At 44.4% G+C, this 25,993-nt stretch overlaps 1 protein-coding gene across 1 annotated transcript in view; it reads right to left on the bottom strand.

Annotated features, from left to right (window-relative positions):
* ST6GALNAC3 (ST6 N-acetylgalactosaminide alpha-2,6-sialyltransferase 3) overlaps positions 1-25,771 on the bottom strand; it is a 273,708-nt gene extending 247,937 nt beyond the window's left edge. Inside the window, exon 1 of the mRNA XM_056532663.1 lies at positions 25,539-25,771. Coding sequence (XP_056388638.1) covers positions 25,539-25,556 — 18 coding nt within the window. The 5' untranslated portion in view covers positions 25,557-25,771. The remainder of the gene's footprint in view (positions 1-25,538) is intronic.
* Between the last annotated feature and the right edge of the window lie 222 nt (positions 25,772-25,993).

Below are 25,993 nucleotides of genomic sequence, written 5' to 3' on the forward strand. Positions count from 1 at the left end.
TTTCTCCCTGACCTGCTCTCTGCTGATACCTCTGTCCATTTTAGGAACTGTCCAGAGCAGTAGCAAATCTCCATAGCAAACCTCTCCTGCACTGTGTAATGGGAAGTGCTCCGGCCGAAAATGAATGGCCATGAGCGCTCCCTGTCCTCTGCCTTCGGTGGTCCCGGGACTCGCGGTGTGGGATGCGCCCGCACGCATGTCCCGGGCATTGCCATGGGTAACGCTCCGGCCGTTCTGTCAGGCGGTGAGAGCACCCTACTGTCTGTGCCGGTGGCTCTGGGACTTGCAGTCCCGGGCATCTCCTCACCTCCTTCTGGTCCCGGCACGTCTCCTGCTCTGCTTCATTGGCGCGCGCATCCCCTCTCCTTAGGGGGCGCGTGCCGGCGTTGCTAAATTTAAAGGGCAAGTATGCCCATAATTGGTTCTTTGCTGAGAGAACCCTATATTAGTCTGGCACCTCCCAATTATGGTGCTGGATCTGTGTGCTTAGTGCCTTTAAGAAAGCATCTTATTGTATGTGTCTTATTGTCTTCCTGACCTCCCGCTTGTGACCTGACCTTGCTACTTTGCCGCCTGCCTTCTGAGCCATGCTTCGTCTGACTACGCCTTATCTTCTGTGCCAAGCTTCTTCTGGGCAACCTGTGTGGACGTATCGTGCCAGGGGTAGCGACGTGGGTGCCGCCTGCCCCTGCAAGTCCATCCTACTTTGCGGCGGGCTCTGGTGAAAACCAGCGGCACCTAAGACTCAGCTCCCTGGTACGGTTCAGTCATTGTCCACAAAGGACAGCGGACCCAACTCTCAGCCGTTTACGGTAAGATCTTTACACTCTAGACAGTTCCTGCCATGGACAGAGGTGTCAGCAGAGAGCACTGTGGTCAGACAGAAAAGAAATTCAAATAGAAAAGAACTTCCTGTGGAGCATACAGCAGCTGATGATTTTTAAATAGAAGTAATTTACAAATCTGTCTTCAATAGGATTCCGCTGCACCATCCTCACTGCTAAAAGGGGGTATCCAGGAATAGAAAAACAGAGCTAATTTCTTTCAAAAACAGCTCCACATCTGTCTCCAGGTTGGGTGTGGATTTTTTTCTGCGCATATCTTCGACACGAGTTTTTCCCAAACAGGGTGCCCCCAGCTGTTCCAAACGACAACTCCCTTGCCTTCGGCTGTTCGGGCATGCTGAAAATTGTCATATTGCCACAGCTGGAGGCACCCTGGTTGGGAAACACTGCTCTACACGTAACCCGACCCCATAGTCTACTGACTTATCATGGCCTCCTACACAGGTCTTCAACCTGAAAGGGTCAATCAGTTGTTTCTAAACTTCCCAGGAGAGACAATTTAGATTTATGGGAAATTCTGCTCAGTATAGTATCAGAATACGGTATATTATTCTCAGACATGTTTCTATACTTTGGCGCCGTTCCAGACACTTAATATATAGCGAGGCTTAGAAGCCAATGCCGAAGCCACAATACATCCGCAAATCACACATACCGAGGATACAATTATGCTGAATATAGAACAGAGGAATCCACAGGAGGAACTGTAAGAATAGGAAGGGAACCAAGGTCAAAGGCAAAGGAGACATCATGTATATACTTGAGAGTGCCATATATATATAACCCGTCACCTCAAGAATTCTCTCATCTCAAGCAGAAGAGTGGAAACGAAATGGAAATATATTCTTTTATTTGCTGGATCTTATTTTATATAACTACTATTATTCTGCCCTCCAATGTACAAAAATGTAACCAATATTATACTGTCCCTCCAATGTACAAGTATATAACTACTATAATACTGCTCCTATGTACAAGAATATAACTACTATAATACTGCCTCCTATATACAAGGATATAACTACTATAATACTGCTCCTATATACAAGAATATAACTACTATAATACTGCTCCTATATACAAGACTATAACTACTATAATACTGCTCCTATATACAAGAATATAACTACTATAATACTGCTCCTATGTACAAAAATATAACTACTATAATACTGCTCCTATATACAAGAATATAACTATTATAATACTGCTTCTATATACAAGATTATAACTACTATAATACTGCTCCAATATACAAGAATATAACTACTATAATACTGCTCCTATATACAAGAATATAACTACTATAATACTGCCTCCTATATACAAGAATATAACTACTATAATACTGCTTCTATATACAAGATTATAACTACTATAATACTGCTCCAATATACAAGAATATAACTACTATAATACTGCTCCTATATACAAGAATATAACTACTATAATACTGCTCCTATATACAAGAATATAACTACTATAATACTGCCACCTATATACAAGAATATAACTACTATAATACTGTCCCCTATATACAAGAATACAACTACTATAATACTGCTCCAATATACAAGAATATAACTACTATAATACTGCCTCCTATATACAAGAATATAACTACTATAATACTGCTCCTATATACAAGTATATAACTACTATAATACTGCTCCTATATACAAGAATATAACTACTATAATACTGCCTCCTATATACAAGAATATAACTACTATAATACTGCTCCTATATACAAGAATATAACTACTATAATACTGCTCCTATGTACAAGAATATAACTATTATAATACTGCCTCCTATATACAAGAATATAACTACTATAATACTGCTCCTATATACAAGAATATAACTACTATAATACTGCTCCTATATACAAGAATATAATTACTATAATACTGCTCCTATATACAAGAATATAACTACTATAATACTACAAGAATATAACTACTATAATACTGCTCCTATATACAAGAATATAACTACTATAATACTGCTCCTATATACAAGAATATAATTACTATAATACTGCCTCCCATATACAAGAATATAACTACTATAATACTGCTCCTATATACAAGAATATAACTACTATAATACTACAAGAATATAACTACTATAATACTGCTCCTATATACAAGAATATAACTACTATAATAATGCACCTATGTACAAAAATATAACTACTATAATACTGCTCCTATATACAAGAATATAACTACTATACTACTGCTCCTATATACAAGAATATAACTACTATAATACTGCTCCTATATACAAGAATATAACTACTATAACACTGTAAAGCTCTTTTGTCAGACACAGAGCGGTTGCATAATACGTGCTGCGCGCTTACAAGTACGTGTTATCGCTTCAGCGGTTTTCTTTTGACACTTTCTATACTATACAGATATCATAAACGCTGAGTGTTCATAAAACACGAAATGCAGTTTTCGATGATTCTACCCCCAATTAATGTAAATGGTGTAAACAATCCATAATCCGGTTTTATAACGACTTTTTGGGTTTATTATTACGGCGCATCCAATAAAAGTGGTTTTAAAGGGGCAGTAACACCTAAAGCTGTCAGCCTATAAAAGTGCTGCCGTGTCATAAGATCATATTACCATCTAGAGCAGTGTTTCCCAACCGGCGTGCCTCCAGCTGCTGCAAAACTACAACTCCCAGCATGCCCGGACAGCCAACGGCTGTCCGGGCATGCTGGGAGTCGTAGTTTTGCAACAGCTGGAGGCACGCCGGTTGGGAAACACTTAATTAGATGCCAAAATCAGCAGGATCAACCATACTTAAAGGGGTATTCTGCATGAAAAATAAAAGTGTGCACACTCACCTGCACCTCTTGCTGCTTCAACAGTGCCTGGTCCCTACTGTGTCCTGCACTCTGTCGCCCCCCACAGGAGATCCCTATTTTACTGCTATAATATTCACCAGCCTCATCCAGTGAATGGTATCTCCTGCAGGGGCGAAACATCCCAGGAAGCAAAGGAGAGTACAGCAAGACTGGCGATGTCAGAACGGCAGCCGATGGGGAATTCGGGGAAAGTGAGTATGTTTGATTTCAAATTTAGAATTTTTTAACGCACGCCCAAGTGCAACAAATTTTCTATCGTCGGAGAACCCTGTTAAAGGGGTACTGCAGTGGGAAAAAAAATTTTTAATCAACTGGTGCAAGAACATTAAACAGATTTGTAAATGACTTCTATTTAAAAATCTTAATCCTTCCAGTACTTATCAGCTGCTGTATGCTCCACAGGAAGTTCTTTTATTTTTGAATTTCTTTTGTGTCTGACCACAGTGCTCTCTGCTGACACCTCTGTCCATGTCAGGAACTGTCCAGAGCAGGATAGGTTTGCTATGGGGATTTGCTCCTACTCTGGACAGTTCCCGACATGGACAGAGGTGGCAGCAGAGAGCACTGTGGTCAGACTGGAAAGAACTACACAACTTCCTCTGGAGCATACAGCAGCTGATAAGTACTGGAAGGGTTAAGATATTTAAACAGAAGTAATATACCAATCTGTTTAATTTAATTTAAAAAAAAAAAAAAAGAGTTTTCCACTGGAGTACCCCTTTAATGTGTACGGCCATCTTTATTTTCCCATAAATGCGAAGCGTGAAGGATAAGGCTGGTTGGATTTCAACCGCACAATCCGAGATATAAGCATCCGCCAGAGGAGTCTGGCAGCGGCTCACCTACCTATTTCTATTCAGAACACATGAATGCTTGGCCGAGCTGAGCGTACATGTACTGTATATGGAGGGTAAAGAAGAAACAGCTGTCGGCCAAACATAAGCTATCCCTTGTGTATGGACACGTCAAGGCTATGGTCACAAGGGGAATATTCCACTTGGAAATTCCGCTGCAGCAGAGTCTCATTGATTTCAATTGGATTCTGCTGCACTGTGCACACCGCAGGATTCCAAATTCAGATGTGTGCAGAAAGATTAGGTATTTCTAGGTCTATTCTTTCAGCAAAATCTGCAAGTAAATGCATTGCCGTCTATGGAGTGAGCACATTTCTGAGCGGTCCAAGCGCCGGCATTTTCTGATGGAGCCCGCTGTTTGCTTAATGCCTGCCCGGAAATTTCCCCAGTCGAACATCCGGCCATATGAACATAGCCTAAGGGTAATTTGTGGAATGTCTGCAGGGAAAACATGGACAGACATTCCACCAATTTGCACACTCTGCGGGTTCTAGGTCTCCTCAGAAAAATGCGCCGTCTTCATGGGCGGCAATGCATTTCTAAGTGGATTCCACCGACAGAACTGAAGTGTCAATTCTTTCTAAGGAGACCTGAATAGGAACTTCCACGGTGGAAAACATCTGCGGCAGAAATTTCAACCGTGTGCACGGTGCAGCAGAATCCCATTGAAAACAAGGGGACTCTGCTGCAACAGAATTTCCAAGTGCAATTTTGCCACCGGATTCAGCTGGAAAATTCAGTTGTGTGAACAAGGTCTAATTCTCTTCCGGATTTCACCAGAATGGAGATGGTTTGAATCGCAACGGGTGGATAGGTACGGATAGGTTCAAGTTATGGAAAATCCGGCTAGAAATATTCTAGGGGCCGTGCTAGGACTGCGTGCTGGGCTGGCTCTGCCTATAGGGAAAACAAGCAGCTGCCTAGAGCGCCCTCTTGATGGGCCCGCCCGCCACAAGAAAGTTAGGCAGCCACTATCTGAGCCACTCGCTTAACCAGTTTAGCCAGCACCACCATAAACCCCGTCTGATGTGTCACCCCAGTAGTAAGGAGATTACATGAGGAGTGGGTTTGTTACAGTGTGTCACCCCAGTAGTAAGGAGATTACATGAGGAGGAGGTTTGTTACAGTGTGTCACCCCAGTAGTAATGAGACTACATGAGGAGGAGGTTTGTTACAGTGTGTCATCCCAGTAGTAAGGAGATTACATGAGGAGGAGGTTTGTTACAGTGTGTCTCCCCAGTAGTAAGGAGATTACATGAGGAGGAGGTTTGTTACAGAGTGTCACCCCAGTAGTAAGGAGATTACATGAGGAGTGGGTTTGTTACAGTGTGTCACCCCAGTAGTAAGGAGATTACATGAGGAGGAGGTTTGTTACAGTGTGTCACCCCAGTAGTAATGAGACTACATGAGGAGGAGGTTTGTTACAGTGTGTCATCCCAGTAGTAAGGAGATTACATGAGGAGGAGGTTTGTTACAGTGTGTCTCCCCAGTAGTAAGGAGATTACATGAGGAGGAGGTTTGTTACAGTGTGTCACCCCAGTAGTAAGGAGATTACACGAGGAGGGGGTTTGTTACAGTGTGTCACCCCAGTAGTAAGGAGATTACATGAGGAGGAGGTTTGTTACAGTGTGTCACCCCAGTAGTAAGGAGATTACATGAGGAGGAGGTTTGTTACAGTGTGTCACCCCAGTAGTAAGGTGATTACATGAGGAGGTTTGTTACAGAGTGTCACCCCAGTAGTAAGGAGATTACATTAGGAGGGGGTTTGTTACAGTGTGTCACCCCAGTAGTAAGGAGATTACATGAGGAGGAGGTTTGTTACAGTGTGTCACCCCAGTAGTAAGGAGATTACATGAGGAGGAGGTTTGTTACAGTGTGTCACCCCAGTAGTAAGGTGATTACATGAGGAGGTTTGTTACAGTGTGTCACCCCAGTAGTAAGGTGATTACATGATGAGGAGGTTTGTTACAGTGTGTCACCCCAGTAATAAGGAGATTACATGAGGAGGAGGTTTGTTACAGTGTGTCACCCCAGTAGTAATGAAAATTAGCTTGCACCAGCCCTGAAAGCGTGGACGGCAATGCTGGGATTTGTAGTTTTGCAATTGCTTGGGCACATTGGTTGGTAAACACTGCTCTAGAGTAAAACCAAAGGAGCAGATCACTGGAGGGGGTCACAACACCGGACCCCCATATTCTCTTACAGGTCCTAAAATCGGAAGTAGCCAAGGAGTCTTGTGCGCAGACATTTTTTGTCCTGTAGTGAAGGAAGAAATGATCCATGAAGCAGAAACAGATGTTCCGGGCGGTGCAGATAGACAGCCGTCTGCTCCGTCACCTCTGGGGCCGCGCTCAATCCCACCTCACCGGTTTCCTGTCTACAGGACGGTAATCAGGGAAAAATGTGCCGCACCGCAGACGACTGAGAGCAAAGACGACTCAGGAACCAAGGGTCGGGGACTCCAATAGTGTCTGCACTGTGCACTCTGTGAGGTGTAGAACGGAAAAATCTGCAACTTTCTTATATATCTTCATATTCATGATTCTGGCTGGTGAATGAAATAAACACACAAATGCTGACAATACTGTAATACAAATATATTACGAGCCAGGATGATGTACCTCACGTAATGTAATGTAATCTGTGAGCAAAATAAAGGAATCATTCAGATGGTCATTGGCCTGTACAGATGCTTTCTTGAGCAGTGGGACCTTGCGGACACTGCAGGATTTCAGTCCTTTATGGTGTAGTGTGTTACCAATTGTTTTCTTGGTGTCTATGGTCCTATCTGCCTTGAGATCATTGACAGGATCCTCCCATATAGTTCTGGGCTGATTCCTCATGATCATGGATCCTCCACCAGGTGAAATCTTGCATGAAGCTCCCGACCGAGGGAGATTGACAATTATTTTGTGTTTCTCCCATTTGCCAATAATGGCACCAACTGTTGTAAACTTCTCCCCAGGCTCCTTGGCGATGGTTTTGTAGCCCATTCCAGCCTTATGTAGGTCACAATCTTGTCCCTGACAACCTCGGACAGCTCTTTGGTCTTGGCCATGGTGAAGAGTTTGGAATTTGATTGATTGACAGGTGTCTTTCATACAGGTATCAAGTTGAGATTAGGAGCACTCACTTTAAAGAGTACCTGTCGTCAACAAAAACTTTTTATATAATGTAGATAATACCATTATATGTATATTTGTAATATACACTGGCAAAAAAATGTGTATATTTTTGTCCCCGCAGCTATTCCATGTGTGTCTCTATGAGGAGTCCAAATACAGGAAGTGAGGGCGGGACAAGCAGGGCTCTGTGCACTAAGAAAAAGCAGGACAGTGTGCACTGAGGCTCTATAACATGCGCCCGACTCATACATCAGGATGATTGACAAGCCACAAGCCAGAAGCCTGCACAGATCCCTGCTTGTCCTACCCTCACTTCCTGTTTTTGGACTCCTCATAGAGACACACAGGCAATAGCTGCAGGGACAGCATTTTTTCACCTAAAAATGTACACAATTTTTAACCAATGTATACTACAAATATACATATAATGGTATTATCTACATTATATAAAAAGTTTTTGTTGACGACAGGTACGCTTTAAGAGAGTGCTCCTGATCTCAGCTCGTTACCAGTATAAAAAACAACCTGGGAGCCAGAAATCTTGCTGATTTGTAGGGGATCAAATACTTATTTCACTGCGTGAATAATCAATTCCTAACTTATTTAAAATGCGTTTTTCTGGATTTTGGGGGATATTTTTTGTTGTTATTGTGTCTCTCGCTGTTCCAATAAACCGACCATAAAAAGTTATGGACTGATCATTTCTTTGTCAGCAAACGTACGAGATAAAATACTTGATAATACAGGTTAAATGTATCAATCTGATTGTCTAATCTGGATACAGTTGTATAATATTCTGCTTATTCTAGCCCAGTGTTTCCCAACCAGTGTGCCCCCAGCTGTTGCAAAACTACAACTCCCAGCATACCCGGACAGCCGTTGGCTGTCCGGGCATGCTGGGAGTTGTAGTTTTGCAACAGCTGGAGGCACAGTGGTTGGGAAACACTGTTCTAGCCTTTAGAGGTCTATTGTCATGGATAAGGATTAGTTTGTATGACTTTTAATATTAAATACGTTAGAAATGTTTACCATGTAACATTGAGCGGGGACCAGCGAGGGGTTAAGAGCGGTTTCGGCAGCCACATCTGGAGCGCAGACACGTAATGTGGTTACACAGAACACTCTCCAGTCGTGTAGCAACATATCTGCCCTGATGATGGGAACCATCCGTCTGTCAGGAAACACATGGGGGGAGAATTAGCAGCGTACAGGACGGAGGGGGGTCCTGACCACGAGAGGGATACAGAAAGCTTAATGGGGGATTCTCACCTAAGACACTTATGGTTTGTTACCAAAGGCGCAGATCTCATGTTGCTTCTGCTATGCAAACTATGTTGTCCCTTGTGCCATGTCATCATAACTAATATAGGGGGGCACTGTGGTCGGCACTAATATAGAGGGCACTGTGGTCAGCACTAATATAGAGGGCACTGTGGTCGGCACTAATATAGAGGGCACTGTGGTCGGCACTAATATAGAGGGCACTGTGGTCAGCACTAATATAGAGGGCACTGTGGTCGGCACTAATATAGGGGCACTGTGGTCAGCACTAATATAGAGGGCACTGTGGTCAGCACTAATATAGAGGGCACTGTGGTCGGCACTAATATAGAGGGCACTGTGGTCAGCACTAATATAGAGGGCACTGTGGTCAGCACTAAAATAGAGGGCACTGTGGTCGGCACTAATATAGAGGGCACTGTGGTCAGCACTAATATAGAGGGCACAGTGGTCGGCACTAATATAGAGGGCACTGTGGTCGGCACTATATTGAGGGCACTGGGGGCAGCATTAATACAGGGGGCACTGTGATCGGCACTAATATAGAGGGCGCTGTGGTCGGCACTAATATAGAGGGCACTGTGGTCAGCACTAAAATAAAGGGCACTGTGGTCGGCACTAATATAGAGGGCACTGTGGTCGGCACTAATATAGAGGGCACTGTGGTCAGCACTAAAATAAAGGGCACTGTGTTCGGCACTAATATAGAGGGCACTGTGGTCAGCACTAATATAGAGGGCACAGTGGTCGGCACTAATACAGGGGGCACTGTGGTCGGCACTAATATAGAGGGCACTGTGGTCGGCACTATTATAGAGGGCACTGTGGTTGGCACTAATATAGGGGGCACAGTGGTCGGCACTAATATAGAGGGCACTGTGGTCGGCACTAATATAGAGGGCACTGTGGTCAGCACTAATATAGAGGGCACAGTGGTCGGCACTAATATAGAGGGCACTGTGGTCAGCACTAATATAGAGGGCACTGTGGTCGGCACTATATTGAGGGCACTGGGGGCAGCACTAATACAGGGGGCACTGTGGTCGGCACTAATATAGAGGGCACTGTGGTCAGCACTAATATAGAGGGCACAGTGGTCGGCACTAATATAGAGGGCACTGTGGTCGGCACTATATTGAGGGCACTGGGGGCAGCACTAATACAGGGGGCACTGTGGTCGGCACTAATATAGAGGGCACTGTGGTCGGCACTATTATAGAGGGCACTGTGGTTGGCACTAATATAGGGGGCACAGTGGTCGGCACTAATATAGGGGGCAATGGGGCCAGCACTAATATAGGGGGCATTGTGGTCAGAACTAATATAGGGGGCAATGTGGACTGCACTAATATAGAGGACACAGTGGTTGGCACTAATATAGGGGACACTGTGGTCGGCACTAATATAGGAGGCACTGGGGCAAGAACTAATATAGAAGGCAATGCGGACTGCACTAATATAGGGGGCATTGTGGTTGGCACTAATATAGGGGGCACTGTGGTCGGCACTAATATAGGGGGCACTGTGGACTGCACTAATTTAGAGAGCACTGTGGCCAGTAATAATATAAGGGGCCCTGTGACCAGTAATAATATAGGGAGCACTATGGCCAGTAATAATATGAGGAGCCCTGTGGCTAGTAATAATATAAGGGGCCCTGTGGCCAGTAATAATATAGGGAGCACTATGGCCAGTAATAATATGAGGAGCCCTGTGGCCAGTAATAATATAAGGGGCCCTGTGACCAATAATAATATAAGGGGCCCTGTGACCAGTAATAATATAAGGGGCCCTGTGGCCAGTAATAATATAGGGAGCACTATGGCCAGTAATAATATGAGGAGCCCTGTGGCCAGTAATAATATAAGGGGCCCTGTGACCAATAATAATATAAGGGGCCCTGTGACCAGTAATAATATAAGGGGCCCTGTGACCAGTAATAATATAGGGAGCACTATGGCCAGTAATAATATGAGGAGCCCTGTGGCTAGTAATAATATAAGGGGCCCTGTGACCAGTAATAATATAAGGGGCCCTGTGACCAGTAATAATATAAGGGGCCCTGTGACCAGTAATAATATAGGGAGCACTATGGCCAGTAATAATATGAGGAGCCCTGTGGCTAGTAATAATATAAGGGGCCCTGTGACCAGTAATAATATAAGGGGCCCTGTGACCAGTAATAATATAAGGGGCCCTGTGGCCAGTAATAATATAGGGAGCACTATGGCCAGTAATAATATAGGGAGCACTATGGCCAGTAATAATATAAGGGGCCCTGTGACCAGTAATAATATAGGGAGCACTATGGCCAGTAATAATATAGGGAGCACTATGGCCAGTAATAATATAAGGGGCCCTGTGACCAGTAATAATATAAGGGGCCCTGTGGCCAGCACCAAAGTTTATTCAGGTACAGTGGGGAGGTTTATCAAAACCTGTCCAGAGGAAAAGTTGACGAGTTTTCCATAGCAACCAATCAGATCGCTTCTTTCATTTTTGAAACTTTTCCTATAGACAGGTTTTGATGAATCTCCCCCATAGTCTTTTCTGTACGATACAATCCCAGAAATAACTGTTAAAGGGGTACTCTGGAGAACTGTACTTATCAGCACATATTCCCTTTCCAAAGGATAAGGGTTAAGTGTCCGATCGTGGGGGGTTGGAGGACACGTTTTTAATTAGCTTATTGTGAAAATATCCTTAGTGTCCAAAGTGGAGAATCCCTTTAATTCAGGAGCCCCCTATAAACTAGTGATTCCCACAGTCCTGATGCTTCATGTGTGTTGATGTTTTGGTGATATTTCTAGTTGTGATTATGTTTGGATGGATGACATCATCTGCCCCGGCGGCCATGACGCAGCTTTTTTTCACTTTGGCCCAGATTTATCAAACTGTGAGAGAAAAAGTGGAGAGATTTTCCCACAGCGACCAATCACAGCTCAGCTTTCACTTTACCTCAGCTTGATAGCTGAGCTGTGATTGGTCGCTGTGGAAAACTCTCTCCACTTTTTCTCTCACACAGTTTGATAAATCTGGGCCTTTGTGTTTTTACGCTGAGCTGGGATTTCATTAACATTCCAGATCCATCAGATACAAAAGCGGAATCGCGACCAAAAAGTGACGGCAAACAGAGGAGCAGTGTAAGGGGGGCCGGCGGGTCAGTACGGGGGGTCAGCGTGTTTATAGACGCCAGGCAGGGTTTATACAGGGACAAGAACGCAGCAAATGTCTCATCCAAAGACTAAGGGGGAGATTTATCAAAACCTGCCGAGAGGAAAAGTTGCTGAGTCGCCAATAGCAACCAATCAGATCGCTGCTTTCATTTTGCAGAGGCCTTGTTAACCCCTTAAAGACCCAGGGTTTTTCAGTTTTTGCACTTTCGTTTTTTCCTCCCTACCTTTAAAAAATCAAAATTCTTTCAATTTTGCACCTAAAAATCCATATGATGGCTTATTTTTGTAATTATATCAGTAATTTTACCCAAAAATCTACAGCGAAACAGGAAAAAAAATCATTGTGTGACAAAATTGAATAAAAACGCAATTTTGTAACTTTTGGGGGCTTCCGTTTCTACACAGTACTTTTTTTTTTGGTAAAAATGACACCTTATCATTATTCTGTAGGTCCATACGGTTAAAATAATCCCCTACTTATATAGGTTTGATTTTGTCGCACTTCTGGAAAAAATCATAACTACATGCAGGAAAATGTATACGTTTAAAATTGTCATCTTCTGACCCCTATAACTTTTACATTTTTCCGCGTATAGGGCGGTATGAGGGCTCATTTTTTGTGCCTTGATCTGAATTTTATAGCGGTACCATTTTTGTATTGATCGGACTTTTTGATCTCTTTTTATTCATTTTTTCATTATATAAAAAGTGACCAAAATATGTTATTTTGGACTTTGGAATTTTTTTGCGCGTACGCCATTGACCTTGTGGTTTAATTAACAATATATATTTTTATAATTCGGACATTTCCGCATGCAGCCATACCCCATATGTTTATTTACACAGTTTTTTTTAAATGGGAAAGGGGGGGGGGGGGGATTCAAACTTTTATTAGGGAAGGGGTTAAATTATCTTTGTTACCTTTTTTTTTTTTTGCAGTGTTGTAGCTCCCATAGGGACCTATAACACTGCACACACTGATCTTTTACATTGATCAAAGGTTTCTCATAGGAAACCATTGATCGATAATTCTGCCGCTTGACTGCTCATGCCTGGATCTCAGGCACTGAGCAGTCATTCGGGATCGGACACCAGGAGGCATATAAGGGGACCCTCCTCGTGTCCTACAGCTGTTCGGGATGCCACGATTTCAATGCGGCGGTCCCGAACAGCCCCCTGAGCTAACCGGCAGCACTTTAGACACGTCGATCAACTTTGAACGCCGCGTCTAAAGGGTTAATAGCGCGCGACACCGCGATCAGTGCCGCGCGCTATTAGCCGTGGCCCAGCGTTATAGAACGGGAGTGGTCCTTAAGGGGTTAAAAATGAAAGAAGTGATCTGATTGGTTGCTATGGACAACTCGGCAACTTTTCCTCTGCACAGGTTTTGATAATTCTCCCCCTAAAAGTATAGCAAAAAATATGATAGCAGCATAAAAAGGTATACACATCCTTACATAAGGTAACTGGAAAATCAGTGCAGTTATTCACCACCCCCTAAGGCTGTGTTCACACCTTGAGTTTTTTCTGTGATTTTCCTAAAGCTGCTGCAAAAAAATTGCAAACTACAGTAAAAACCTGTAATTTTACAGCAATTATGGAATATTGAAATAAAAATAGCCAAAGCGCAGTAAACATATGTGAAAATTCAATGTGCGAACAAAGCCTAAAGACTTTTTTTTAAATTAAAGTGGAATCCTTTAGGGTACGTTCCCACACGGCGTATTTTGCTGCGTATTTGCTGCGTATTTGGTGCTGCGTATTTTCCTACCCATTGACTTCAACAGAGAAAATAAAATATGCAGCAGCAAATACGCAGCAAATATGCCGTGTGGGAATGTACCCTTAGGGTATGTTCAGACATACAGGATCCTGCGCAGATTTGATGCGCAGGATTTGTAACTGCAGATTAGAAGCTGCGCTCAGTCATTTAGTTTACATTGAAATCTGCAGCAGAAAATCCTGTGCATCAAATCCTGCGCATCAAATCTGCATACGTGTGAACTTACCTTTATAGGGAAAATATTTAGCGCTACAAAAGTAAAGTTACAATTTATATCTAAATGTTTTAGAAAGAAAAAAATAACACAAGTGCTACATAACAAGGGACTGGAAAAAACAAACAAACAAACAAACAAATTAATTAAGTAAGTAAATGAATAAATAAATATAAATAAATAAGAAAATTAATTAACATATACAGTGATCCCTCGACCTACGATGGCCCCGACATACGATCATTTCAACATACGATGGCCTCTCAGAGGCAGCATCAACATACAATGTTTTTGTATGTCGGGGCCATCGCCTAAACGGCTATCCGGCAGCGCAGACTGCTTCAGCTGCCACCGGATAGCCGGTTACGGTGCCCCGTGTGGTCCGCTGACGATCACTTACCTGTCCTCGGGGCTCCGGCGCGTCCTCTTCGGGATCCTCTGCATCGTCGGCGCTCTCCATCGTCGTCATCACGTCGCTGCGCACGCCGTCCCGTCATCCAATAGGAGCGGCGTGCGTAGCGACGTGATGGCGGCGACGGAGAGCGCAGATGCCGGGGAACACCTCGGGGACGCGGCGACAGCGATGGCGGTCCGGAGCGGTGACGGTCCGGAGCGGCGGGGACAGGTGAGTACAACTTCCTCTAACAGTGGTCTACAACCTGCGGACCTCCAGATGTTGCAAAACTACAACACCCAGCATGCCCGGACAGCCAACGGCTGTCCGGGCATGCTGGGTGTTGTAGTTTTGCAACATCTGGAGGTCCGCAGGTTGTAGACCACTGTCCTATACTTTACATTGCACGGATCCCTCAACATACGATGGTTTCAACAAACGATGGTCCGTTTGGAACGGATTACCATCGTATGTTGAGGGACCACTATATATATATATATATATATATATATATATATATATATTATAATATTTTTTTTTTTTTTACTTATTTATTTATATAACTAACTCAATAAATAAATAAATAAATAAATGAAGTAAATAAATAGCACAGTACAAAAATAAGGAATAAAAAATAACAATACAGAATAAGAACATCTCCGCTGTCAGACTGGGTCCAGTAACCCTATAGAGATGACTGCGCCTGTATTGTGGTCACGTTACTTATTATAACTAGGACTTGTTTCGGGATTCCTGCCGCACCATTCAGCCTCTCCATACGCCGCCCTATTGTGTGTATATCATTATGTCCTTCACTTCACCATAGATGTAAGAACAAACTTCCGCCATTTATATAAAGCCCAGCTGTGTTTGTTTCTTTCTGTTTCTAATAAGATACAATTTGTAGTCATTTCTGCTACTGTCAGACATATAGGGAGGATCCAATTACAGTAGAGGACGCTTTATCCACTGTAAGGGCCCGTACACACTACCGAATTAATTCTGAGTGGAATCCGTGCAAAACAGAATCCTATTGATCTTTATGGGATTCCGCTGCTCAGGGCAAACGACAGAACTTTATACGCAGATCCGGATTTCGCTTCGTTGGAATCTGTCCGAAAAAGCCCATTAGTCAAGGGGACTTTGAATTTCAAGAGTTAATTTCCATGTAAAATTAACACGGATTCTGGGCGGTGCCAACCTGCTGATGAATTCCTTGCTAAATTTCCACAGTGAACATCAATTATAAAACCAGGAATTCATTTTTTATAAGTAGAAATGTCTAAGGGGGTCGGGCAAGTGGGGGAGTCGGGGGGTCATTTATTACCATATGTGTGAAAAAAAAATTTTTTTTGCTGTGTTTTGAGCGTGTCTTTTTTTTCCGGCTTCAAAGGTCGTACGCCTTGTTATTGGTTTTGCGCTATTTTTTGCAGTTTGTACATTTGCACTTGAAAGTGGCGTGTCTTAGGCTACTTTGACACTGCCGTTGTGCCCGCCGTTAAATGGCCGTTAGGCTCTTTTTTTCTTTTTTTTTTTCAGCCTTCAACGTCCGTTTTTTGGGACGGGGCACAACGGGCAATAACGGATCACGATGAATCCCATTTACTATAATGGGGTCCGTCAGGCGCTTGTTACGTCGAGCGCTCCGGGTCCCCGCTCCTCCCCGGAGCGCCCCGGGGACGCGGCGACAGAGATGGACAGCGACATCCAGGGCAGCGTTGACGAGCGGTGACGGTCTGGAGCGGCGGGGACAGGTGAGTACAACCTTTAATACCAGTGGTCTTCAACCTGCGGACCTCCAGATGTTACAAAACTACAACTCCCAGCATGCCCGGACAGCCTTTTGCAACATCTGGAGGTCCGCAGGTTGTAGACCACTGTCCTATACTTTACATTGCACGGATCCCTCAACATGCGATGGTTTCAACAAACGATGGTCCATTTGGGACGGATTACCATCGTATGTTGAGGGACCACTGTACGGTTTAATGCGGTTTTTCACTCGGACCAAAAACTGTGGTCGTCTACAGTTTTGGGTAAGGAAAAAAAAACTGACAGAATCATACAAGATGCAAAACCGATGCAACCGATGCATTGTTTGGCATACGTTTTTCAATGGAGAGTCAATACATACGGTTTTCAATACGGGAACTGTATTGCACAAAAAGTGGTGTGAATGCACCCTAACCCAACTGCTGCAAAACTGCAAAAGACTGTCTAGGCATGATGGGAGTTGTAGTCTTTGCTTCAGCTGGGGAGCCACAGGTTGGGGTTAAAGGGAATCTGTCAGATGTATGTGCTGCTTGGGGTTGCAGACACCATTGGATACCTTCCCTAGAGCTAATGGTGGTCGCACAACGTATAAAATCGAATTTTTTTTTGCCAAGTGTCAAGAAGGCGGGGCTGAGCTGCTCACATGCCACAGCCTGGTATGTCTCCTAACCTTTCAGACCCTCCCTGACGGACTTATATGGCTCCGTACATTAGTTAAGGAGGTGAAGACAAGCAAGGAGGCGTGTCAGGAAGCTGTGATTATATAAGGAGATTATATAAGTTTGGCAACCACCATCAGCTCCAGGAAAGGTACAGGTTGCTTTTCTACCCTGAGACAGTAATCTCCAAACTGTGGACCTCCAGCTGTTGCAAAACTACAACTCCCAGCATGCCCGGACAGCCAACGGCTGTCCGGGCATGCTGGGAGTTGTAGTTTTGCAACAGCTGGAGGTCCACAGTTTGGAGACCTAGGCACTAAATTATCCAGTAGTGTGTGAAGCTCTAGTGGTCACTAATGGTTGGAATGTTCTGTCATGCTGTTCCTCTGTTATTCCTCCTGTAAATAAACTAACAACTGAGTGTTTATATGGTCGCGGCACTGAAGGTGTTAACCTAGTTGCCCCCCCCCTGATCCCTGTACTTACGAGATACATGTGCGGATGTGTACTACTGCCAAGGTGTAAAAACCTGGACGTGCTTTTAGGCTAAATTGCGCAAAGGTAAAGTGCGCAAAGGGGTTAAAGGGGAACTCGGGGCTACTGGAAGGGGGCCCTTTAAAGCGGTACTCCCGTGGAAACCTTTTTTTTTTTTTTTTTTTTTTTTTTTAAATCAACTGGTGCCAGAAAGTTAACCAGATTTGTAAATCACTTCTATTAAAAAATCTTAATTCTTCCAGTACTTTTTAGGGGCTGTATACTAAAGAGAAATCCAAAAAAGAAATGCATTTCCTGTGATGTCCTGACCACAGTGCTCTCTGCTGACCTCTGCTGTCCATTTTAGGAACTGTCCAGAACAGGAGAAAATCCCCATAGCAAACATATGCTGCTCTGGACAGTTCCTAAAATGGACAGCAGAGGTCAGCAGAGAGAGCACTGTGGTCAGGACATCACAGGAAATGCATTTCTCTTTTGGATTTCTCTATAGTATACAGCCCCTAAAAAGTTCTGGAAGGATTAAGATTTTTGAATAGAAGTGATTTACAAATCTGTTTAACTTTCTGGCACCAGTTGATTAAAAAAAAAAAAGTTTTCCACGGGAGTACCCCTTTAAGAAGATTCACAATGACACACATTCTTGTGATCACTTCTTAAATAATCCTTAACCTTTCATCCAACTTTCTAAGAAAGCAAAGGTCGTCAGAGCAGAGAAAAGAGGCTTATCCTCAGCTCCGGCTCTCAGCCAACACATCCTATTTATATTCTATATACTGTGCCGCTTCTTAGGCCGCATTCACACCACGTTTTTGCCATACAGTTCCCATATACATTTTCAATGTGAAAACCGTACGGAACCGTATTGAAAACCGTATGCATTGACTCTCCATTGAAAACCATATGCCAAACGATTCATCCGGTTGAATCCGTTTTGCGTCTTGTACGGTTTTGTCCGTTTTTTTTTTCCGGTACCCAAAATCGTAGCCTACCACGGCTTTTGGTCCAAAAGAAAAACCGTATTAAACCGTATATGTTTTTTTTAAACATGTGAGTCAATGGAAACCGTACAGAACCGTATGTGGGTACGGTTCCATACGGTTTTCACCATACGGTTTTTGACTTTGCACAGTTTATTTCTTGGAATTTCAATCACACAAGTGAAACTTTATTCATAATGGAGTGAAAAGTTAAAACGTATACGTTTTTTTTCTTAAAAAACTGATGCAACCGGACATCATTTTTCAAACTGTATACGTTTTTTAACCGTATACTAGTTAAACCTTGTACATGCGTTTTGATACAGTTTAGTCTGGTTTTGAGGAATCCGTTTTTCATCAAAAACCTGATACGGGAACTGTATTGCAAAAACGTGGTGTGAATGCACCCTTAAAGGGACATTACACTTAAAGGAGGGTTCTACTCTGCACAGTCCTTCCTCACAAACATGTTCTTCAATTATGAATCCTGGCCCTGCACAGGCTCATACACTGTGCCTACAATCACCTCTCATACACTGTGCCTACAATCACCTCTCATACACTGTGCCTACAATCACCTCTCATACACTGCACCTACAATCACCTCTCATACACTGCGCCTACAATCACCTCTCCAATCACCTCTCATACACTGTGCCTACAATCACCTCTCATACACTGTGCCTACAATCACCTCTCATACTGTGCCTACAATCACCTCTCATACACTGCACCTACAATCACCTCTCATACACTGCACCTACAATCACCTCTCATACACTGCGCCTACAATCACCTCTCATACACTGTGCCTACAATCACCTCTCATACACTGTGCCTACAATCACCTCTCATACACTGCGCCTACAATCACCTCTCATACACTGCGCCTACAATCACCTCTCATACACTGCGCCTACAATCACCTCTCATACACTGCGCCTACAATCACCTCTCATACACTGCGCTTACAATCACCTCTCATACACTGCACCTACAATCACCTCTCATACACTGCACCTACAATCACCTCTCATACACTGCACCTACAATCACCTCTCATACACTGCACCTACAATCACCTCTCATACACTGCGCCTACAATCACCTCTCATACACTGCACCTACAATCACCTCTCATACACTGCACTTACAATCACCTCTCATACACTGCACCTACAATCACCTCTCATACACTGCACCTACAATCACCTCTCATACACTGCACCTACAATCACCTCTCATACACTGCACCTACAATCACCTCTCATACACTGTGCCTACAATCACCTCTCATACACTGCACTTATAATTACCTCTCATACACTGCACCTATAATCACTTCTCATACACTGCACCTACAATCACCTATAATACACTGTGCCTACAATCACCTCTCATACACTGCACTTACAATCACCTCTAATACACTGTGCCTACAATCACCTCTCATACACTGCACCTACAATCACCTCTCATACACTGCGCCGCACCTACAATCACCTCTCATACACTGTGCCTACAATCACCTCTCATACACTGGCCTACAATCACCTCTCATACACTGTGCCTACAATCACCTCTCATACACTGTGCCTACAATCACCTCTCATACACTGCACCTACAATCACCTCTCATACACTGCACCTACAATCACCTCTCATACACTGTACCTACAATCACCTCTCATACACTGTACCTACAATCACCTCTCATACACTGGCCTACAATCACCTCTCATACACTGTGCCTACAATCACCTCTCATACACTGTGCCTACAATCACCTCTCATACACTGCACCTACAATCACCTCTCATACACTGCGCCTACAATCACCTCTCATACACTGGCCTACAATCACCTCTCATACACTGTGCCTACAATCACCTCTCATACATTGCACCTACAATCACCTCTCATACATTGCACCTACAATCACCTCTCATACACTGCACCTACAATCACCTCTCATACACTGTGCCTACACTCACCTCTCATACACTGCTCCTACAATCACCTCTCATACACTGTGCCTACAATCACCTCTCATACACTGGCCTACAATCACCTCTCATACACTGCGCCTACAATCACCTCTCATACACTGGCCTACAATCACCTCTCATACACTGTGCCTACAATCACCTCTCATACACTGCACCTACAATCACCTCTCATACATTGCACCTACAATCACCTCTCATACATTGCACCTACAATCACCCCTCATACACTGCACCTACAATCACCTCTCATACACTGTGCCTACACTCACCTCTCATACACTGCTCCTACAATCACCTCTCTTACACTGTGCCTACAATCACCTTATACGCTGCACTTACAATCACTTCTGAGTTCACACTTATATAAATATATACAAAGCTCATACACTGACACTTGCCTCTTGTAATCCAGCATTGACATTTACTACTCATACACTCAGTTCACACTAATTTTTTGTTCTCTCACTCACTTCCCGTACACACTTTTGCTGCACCAACATTCACCTCTCCTCACACATGCCCAGCTCACACTCACTTCTCATACTGTCAGTTTACACTCGCCTACTCTCAGCTCACATTTACATCTCATACACTCAGCCCATACTTGTCTCTTGTGCTTTCAGCTCACACTCACCTACCTTATATTCATCTCACACTCTACTCATTCACTCAGCTCACAGTCATCTCTCCTACTCTGTGCTTACACTTCTCATACATTTGCAAAAACATGGTGTGAATGCACCCTTAAAGGGACATTACACTTAAAGGAGGGTTCTACTCTGCACAGTCCTTCCTCACAAACATGTTCTTCAATTATGAATCATGGCCCTGCACAGGCTCATACACTGTGCCTACAATCCCCTCTCATACACTGTGCCTACAATCACATCTCATACACTGTGCCTACAATCACCTCTCATACACTGCACCTACAATCACCTCTCATACACTGCGCCTACAATCACCTCTCCAATCACCTCTCATACACTGTGCCTACAATCACCTCATACACTGTGACTACAATCACCTCTCATACACTGCGCCTACAATCACCTCTCATACACTGCACCTACAATCACCTCTCATACACTGCACCTACAATCACCTCTCATACACTGTGCCTACAATCACCTCTCATACACTGCGCCTACAATCACCTCTCATACACTGCGCCTACAATCACCTCTCATACACTGTGCCTACAATCACCTCTCATACACTGCGCCTACAATCACCTCTCATACACTGCACCTACAATCACCTCTCATACACTGCACCTACAATCACCTCTCATACACTGCGCCTACAATCACCTCTCATACACTGTGCCTACAATCACCTCTCATACACTGTGCCTACAATCACCTCTCATACACTGCGCCTACAATCACCTCTCATACACTGCGCCTACAATCACCTCTCATACACTGCGCCTACAATCACCTCTCATACACTGCGCCTACAATCACCGCTCATACACTGCACCTACAATCACCTCTCATACACTGCGCTTACAATCACCTCTCATACACTGCACCTACAATCACCTCTCATACACTGCACCTACAATCACCTCTCATACACTGCACTTACAATCACCTCTCATACACTGCACCTACAATCACCTCTCATACACTGCACCTACAATCACCTCTCATACACTGCACCTACAATCACCTCTCATACACTGTGCCTACAATCACCTCTCATACACTGCACTTATAATTACCTCTCATACACTGCACCTATAATCACTTCTCATACACTGCACCTACAATCACCTATAATACACTGTGCCTACAATCACCTCTCATACACTGCACTTACAATCACCTCTCATACACTGCACCTACAATCACCTATAATACACTGTGCCTACAATCACCTCTCATACACTGCACTTACAATCACCTCTAATACACTGTGCCTACAATCACCTCTCATACACTGCACCTACAATCACCTCTCATACACTGCGCCGCACCTACAATCACCTCTCATACACTGTGCCTACAATCACCTCTCATACACTGCGCCTACAATCACCTCTCCAATCACCTCTCATACACTGTGCCTACAATCACCTCATACACTGTGCCTACAATCACCTCTCATACACTGCGCCTACAATCACCTCTCATACACTGCACCTACAATCACCTCTCATACACTGCACCTACAATCACCTCTCATACACTGCGCCTACAATCACCTCTCATACACTGCACCTACAATCACCTCTCATACACTGTGCCTACAATCACCTCTCATACACTGTGCCTACAATCACCTCTCATACACTGCACCTACAATCACCTCTCATACACTGCACCTACAATCACCTCTCATACACTGTGCCTACAATCACCTCTCATACACTGTGCCTACAATCACCTCTCATACACTGTGCCTACAATCACCTCTCATACACTGTGCCTACAATCACCTCTCATACACTGCGCCTACAATCACCTCTCATACACTGCGCCTACAATCACCTCTCATACACTGTGCCTACAATCACCTCTCATACACTGCGCCTACAATCACCGCTCATACACTGCGCCTACAATCACCTCTCATACACTGCGCTTACAATCACCTCTCATACACTGCACCTACAATCACCTCTCATACACTGCACCTACAATCACCTCTCATACACTGCGCTTACAATCACCTCTCATACACTGCACCTACAATCACCTCTCATACACTGCACCTACAATCACCTCTCATACACTGCACCTACAATCACCTCTCATACACTGCACCTACAATCACCTCTCATACACTGTGCCTACAATCACCTCTCATACACTGCACTTATAATTACCTCTCATACACTGCACCTATAATCACTTCTCATACACTGCACCTACAATCACCTATAATACACTGTGCCTACAATCACCTCTCATACACTGCACTTACAATCACCTCTCATACACTGCACCTACAATCACCTATAATACACTGTGCCTACAATCACCTCTCATACACTGCACTTACAATCACCTCTAATACACTGTGCCTACAATCACCTCTCATACACTGCACCTACAATCACCTCTCATACACTGCGCCGCACCTACAATCACCTCTCATACACTGTGCCTACAATCACCTCTCATACACTGGCCTACAATCACCTCTCATACACTGCGCCTACAATCACCTCTCATACACTGGCCTACAATCACCTCTCATACACTGTGCCTACAATCACCTCTCATACACTGCACCTACAATCACCTCTCATACATTGCACCTACAATCACCTCTCATACATTGCACCTACAATCACCTCTCATACACTGCACCTACAATCACCTCTCATACACTGTGCCTACACTCACCTCTCATACACTGCTCCTACAATCACCTCTCATACACTGGCCTACACTCACCTCTCATACACTGCTCCTACAATCACCTCTCATACACTGGCCTACACTCACCTCTCATACACTGCACCTACAATCACCTCTCATACACTGCTCCTACAATCACCTCTCATACACTGGCCTACACTCACCTCTCATACACTGCTCCTACAATCACCTCTCATACACTGGCCTACAATCACCTCTCATACACTGCACCTACAATCACCTCTCATACACTGTGCCTACACTCACCTCTCATACACTGCTCCTACAATCACCTCTCATACACTGTGCCTACAATCACCTTATACGCTGCACTTACAATCACTTCTGAGTTCACACTTATATAAATATATACAAAGCTCATACACTGACACTTGCCTCTTGTAATCCAGCATTGACATTTACTACTCATACACTCAGTTCACACTAATTTTTTGTTCTCTCACTCACTTCCCGTACACACTTTTGCTGCACCAACATTCACCTCTCCTCACACATGCCCAGCTCACACTCACTTCTCATACTGTCAGTTTACACTCGCCTACTCTCAGCTCACATTTACATCTCATACACTCAGCCCATACTTGTCTCTTGTGCTTTCAGCTCACACTCACCTACCTTATATTCATCTCACACTCTATTCATTCACTCAGCTCACAGTCATCTCTCCTACTCTGTGCTTACACTTCTCATACATTTAGTTCACTATCTTCTAATACACTCGCCTTCCACAACTACTTCTCAAACACTTATCTTATGAGTCTCATCTTATACTATCAGCTCACAATTACCTATTCTACATTCATTCATACCTCAGCACACACTCACCTCTTACACTCAGCCCATACTCACCTCTCATACTCTCAGCTCACACTGCTACACTGAGCCCACATTCACCTCTTCTTCACTCAACTCACACTCATTGTTATACATTCAGCTCACACTAAGATCACACTCATTCTTATACATTCAGCTCACACTCATTCTTATACACTCATACACACAGCTCACACTAAGATCACTCTTATTCTTATACACTCGGCTCACACTCACCCCTCATACACTCACTCCTTACACTCACCCCTCATACACTCACTCCTTACACTCACCCCTCATACTTCTTACACTGACTCACCCCTCATACACTCACTCCTTACACTCACCCCTCATTCACTCACACCTCATACACTCACTCCTTACACTCACCCCTCATACACTCACTCCTTACACTCACCCCTCATATTTCTTACACTGACTCACCCCTCATACACTCACTCCTTACACTCACCCCTCATACTTCTTACACTGACTCACCCTCATACACTCACCCCTCATACACTCACTCCTTACACTCACCCCCCATACACTCACTCCTTGCACTCATACCTCATACACTCATCCCTCATACACTCACTCCTTACACTCACCCCTCATACACTCACCCCTTACACTCATCCCTCATACACTCACTCCTTACACACTCATACTCAGCTCACCCCTCATACACTCATACTCAGCTCATCCCTCACACACTCATACTCAGCTCAGCCTCGGTTATGGCATCTCTCCGGCCCCGTCCCTCCTGCCCTTCATTGCCCAGCATCCCGCATGACACAGCCGGCAGAGCTCCGCCGTCCCCTCCCCGGTTCCCTATAACAAAGCCGGAGCGGTTACCTTGAGGATGCCGGCCATGTCCTCTCCTTCCCGGTAATCCTCCCGCGGGATCAGGCGGTCGCTTGTTCTTGCTCAGCCCCAGCGGCGGCCATCCGTGCCCGGGTACCGAGCTCCTGCTTCCCCGGCTGCAGCGCCACCTCCCTCCCCGCAGTGAGAGCCAGTGGCCCGGAGCCAACGCGGCGCCTCCCCCCGGTCACATGGGGCTCGGGTTGGGGGGTCGCAGCATCATAGTCTGGCGGCGGCTGGAGGCTCCATAGCCGGGTACAGAGGCCGAGGGCTCCCGGGCACCGACACCGGCTGAGATCCTACATAGACAGAGAGGCTGAGACTTGTAGTTCTCTAACACTTACTGCTGCTCTACATAGACAAGTCATATAGGGAGGCTGGCTGAGACTTGTAGTTCTCCAACACTACTGCTGTTCTACATAGACAAATCATATAGGGAGGCTGGCTGA

The sequence above is a fragment of the Hyla sarda genome, chromosome 7 (genome assembly GCF_029499605.1).
Source record: "Hyla sarda isolate aHylSar1 chromosome 7, aHylSar1.hap1, whole genome shotgun sequence".
NCBI lineage: Eukaryota > Metazoa > Chordata > Amphibia > Anura > Hylidae > Hyla > Hyla sarda.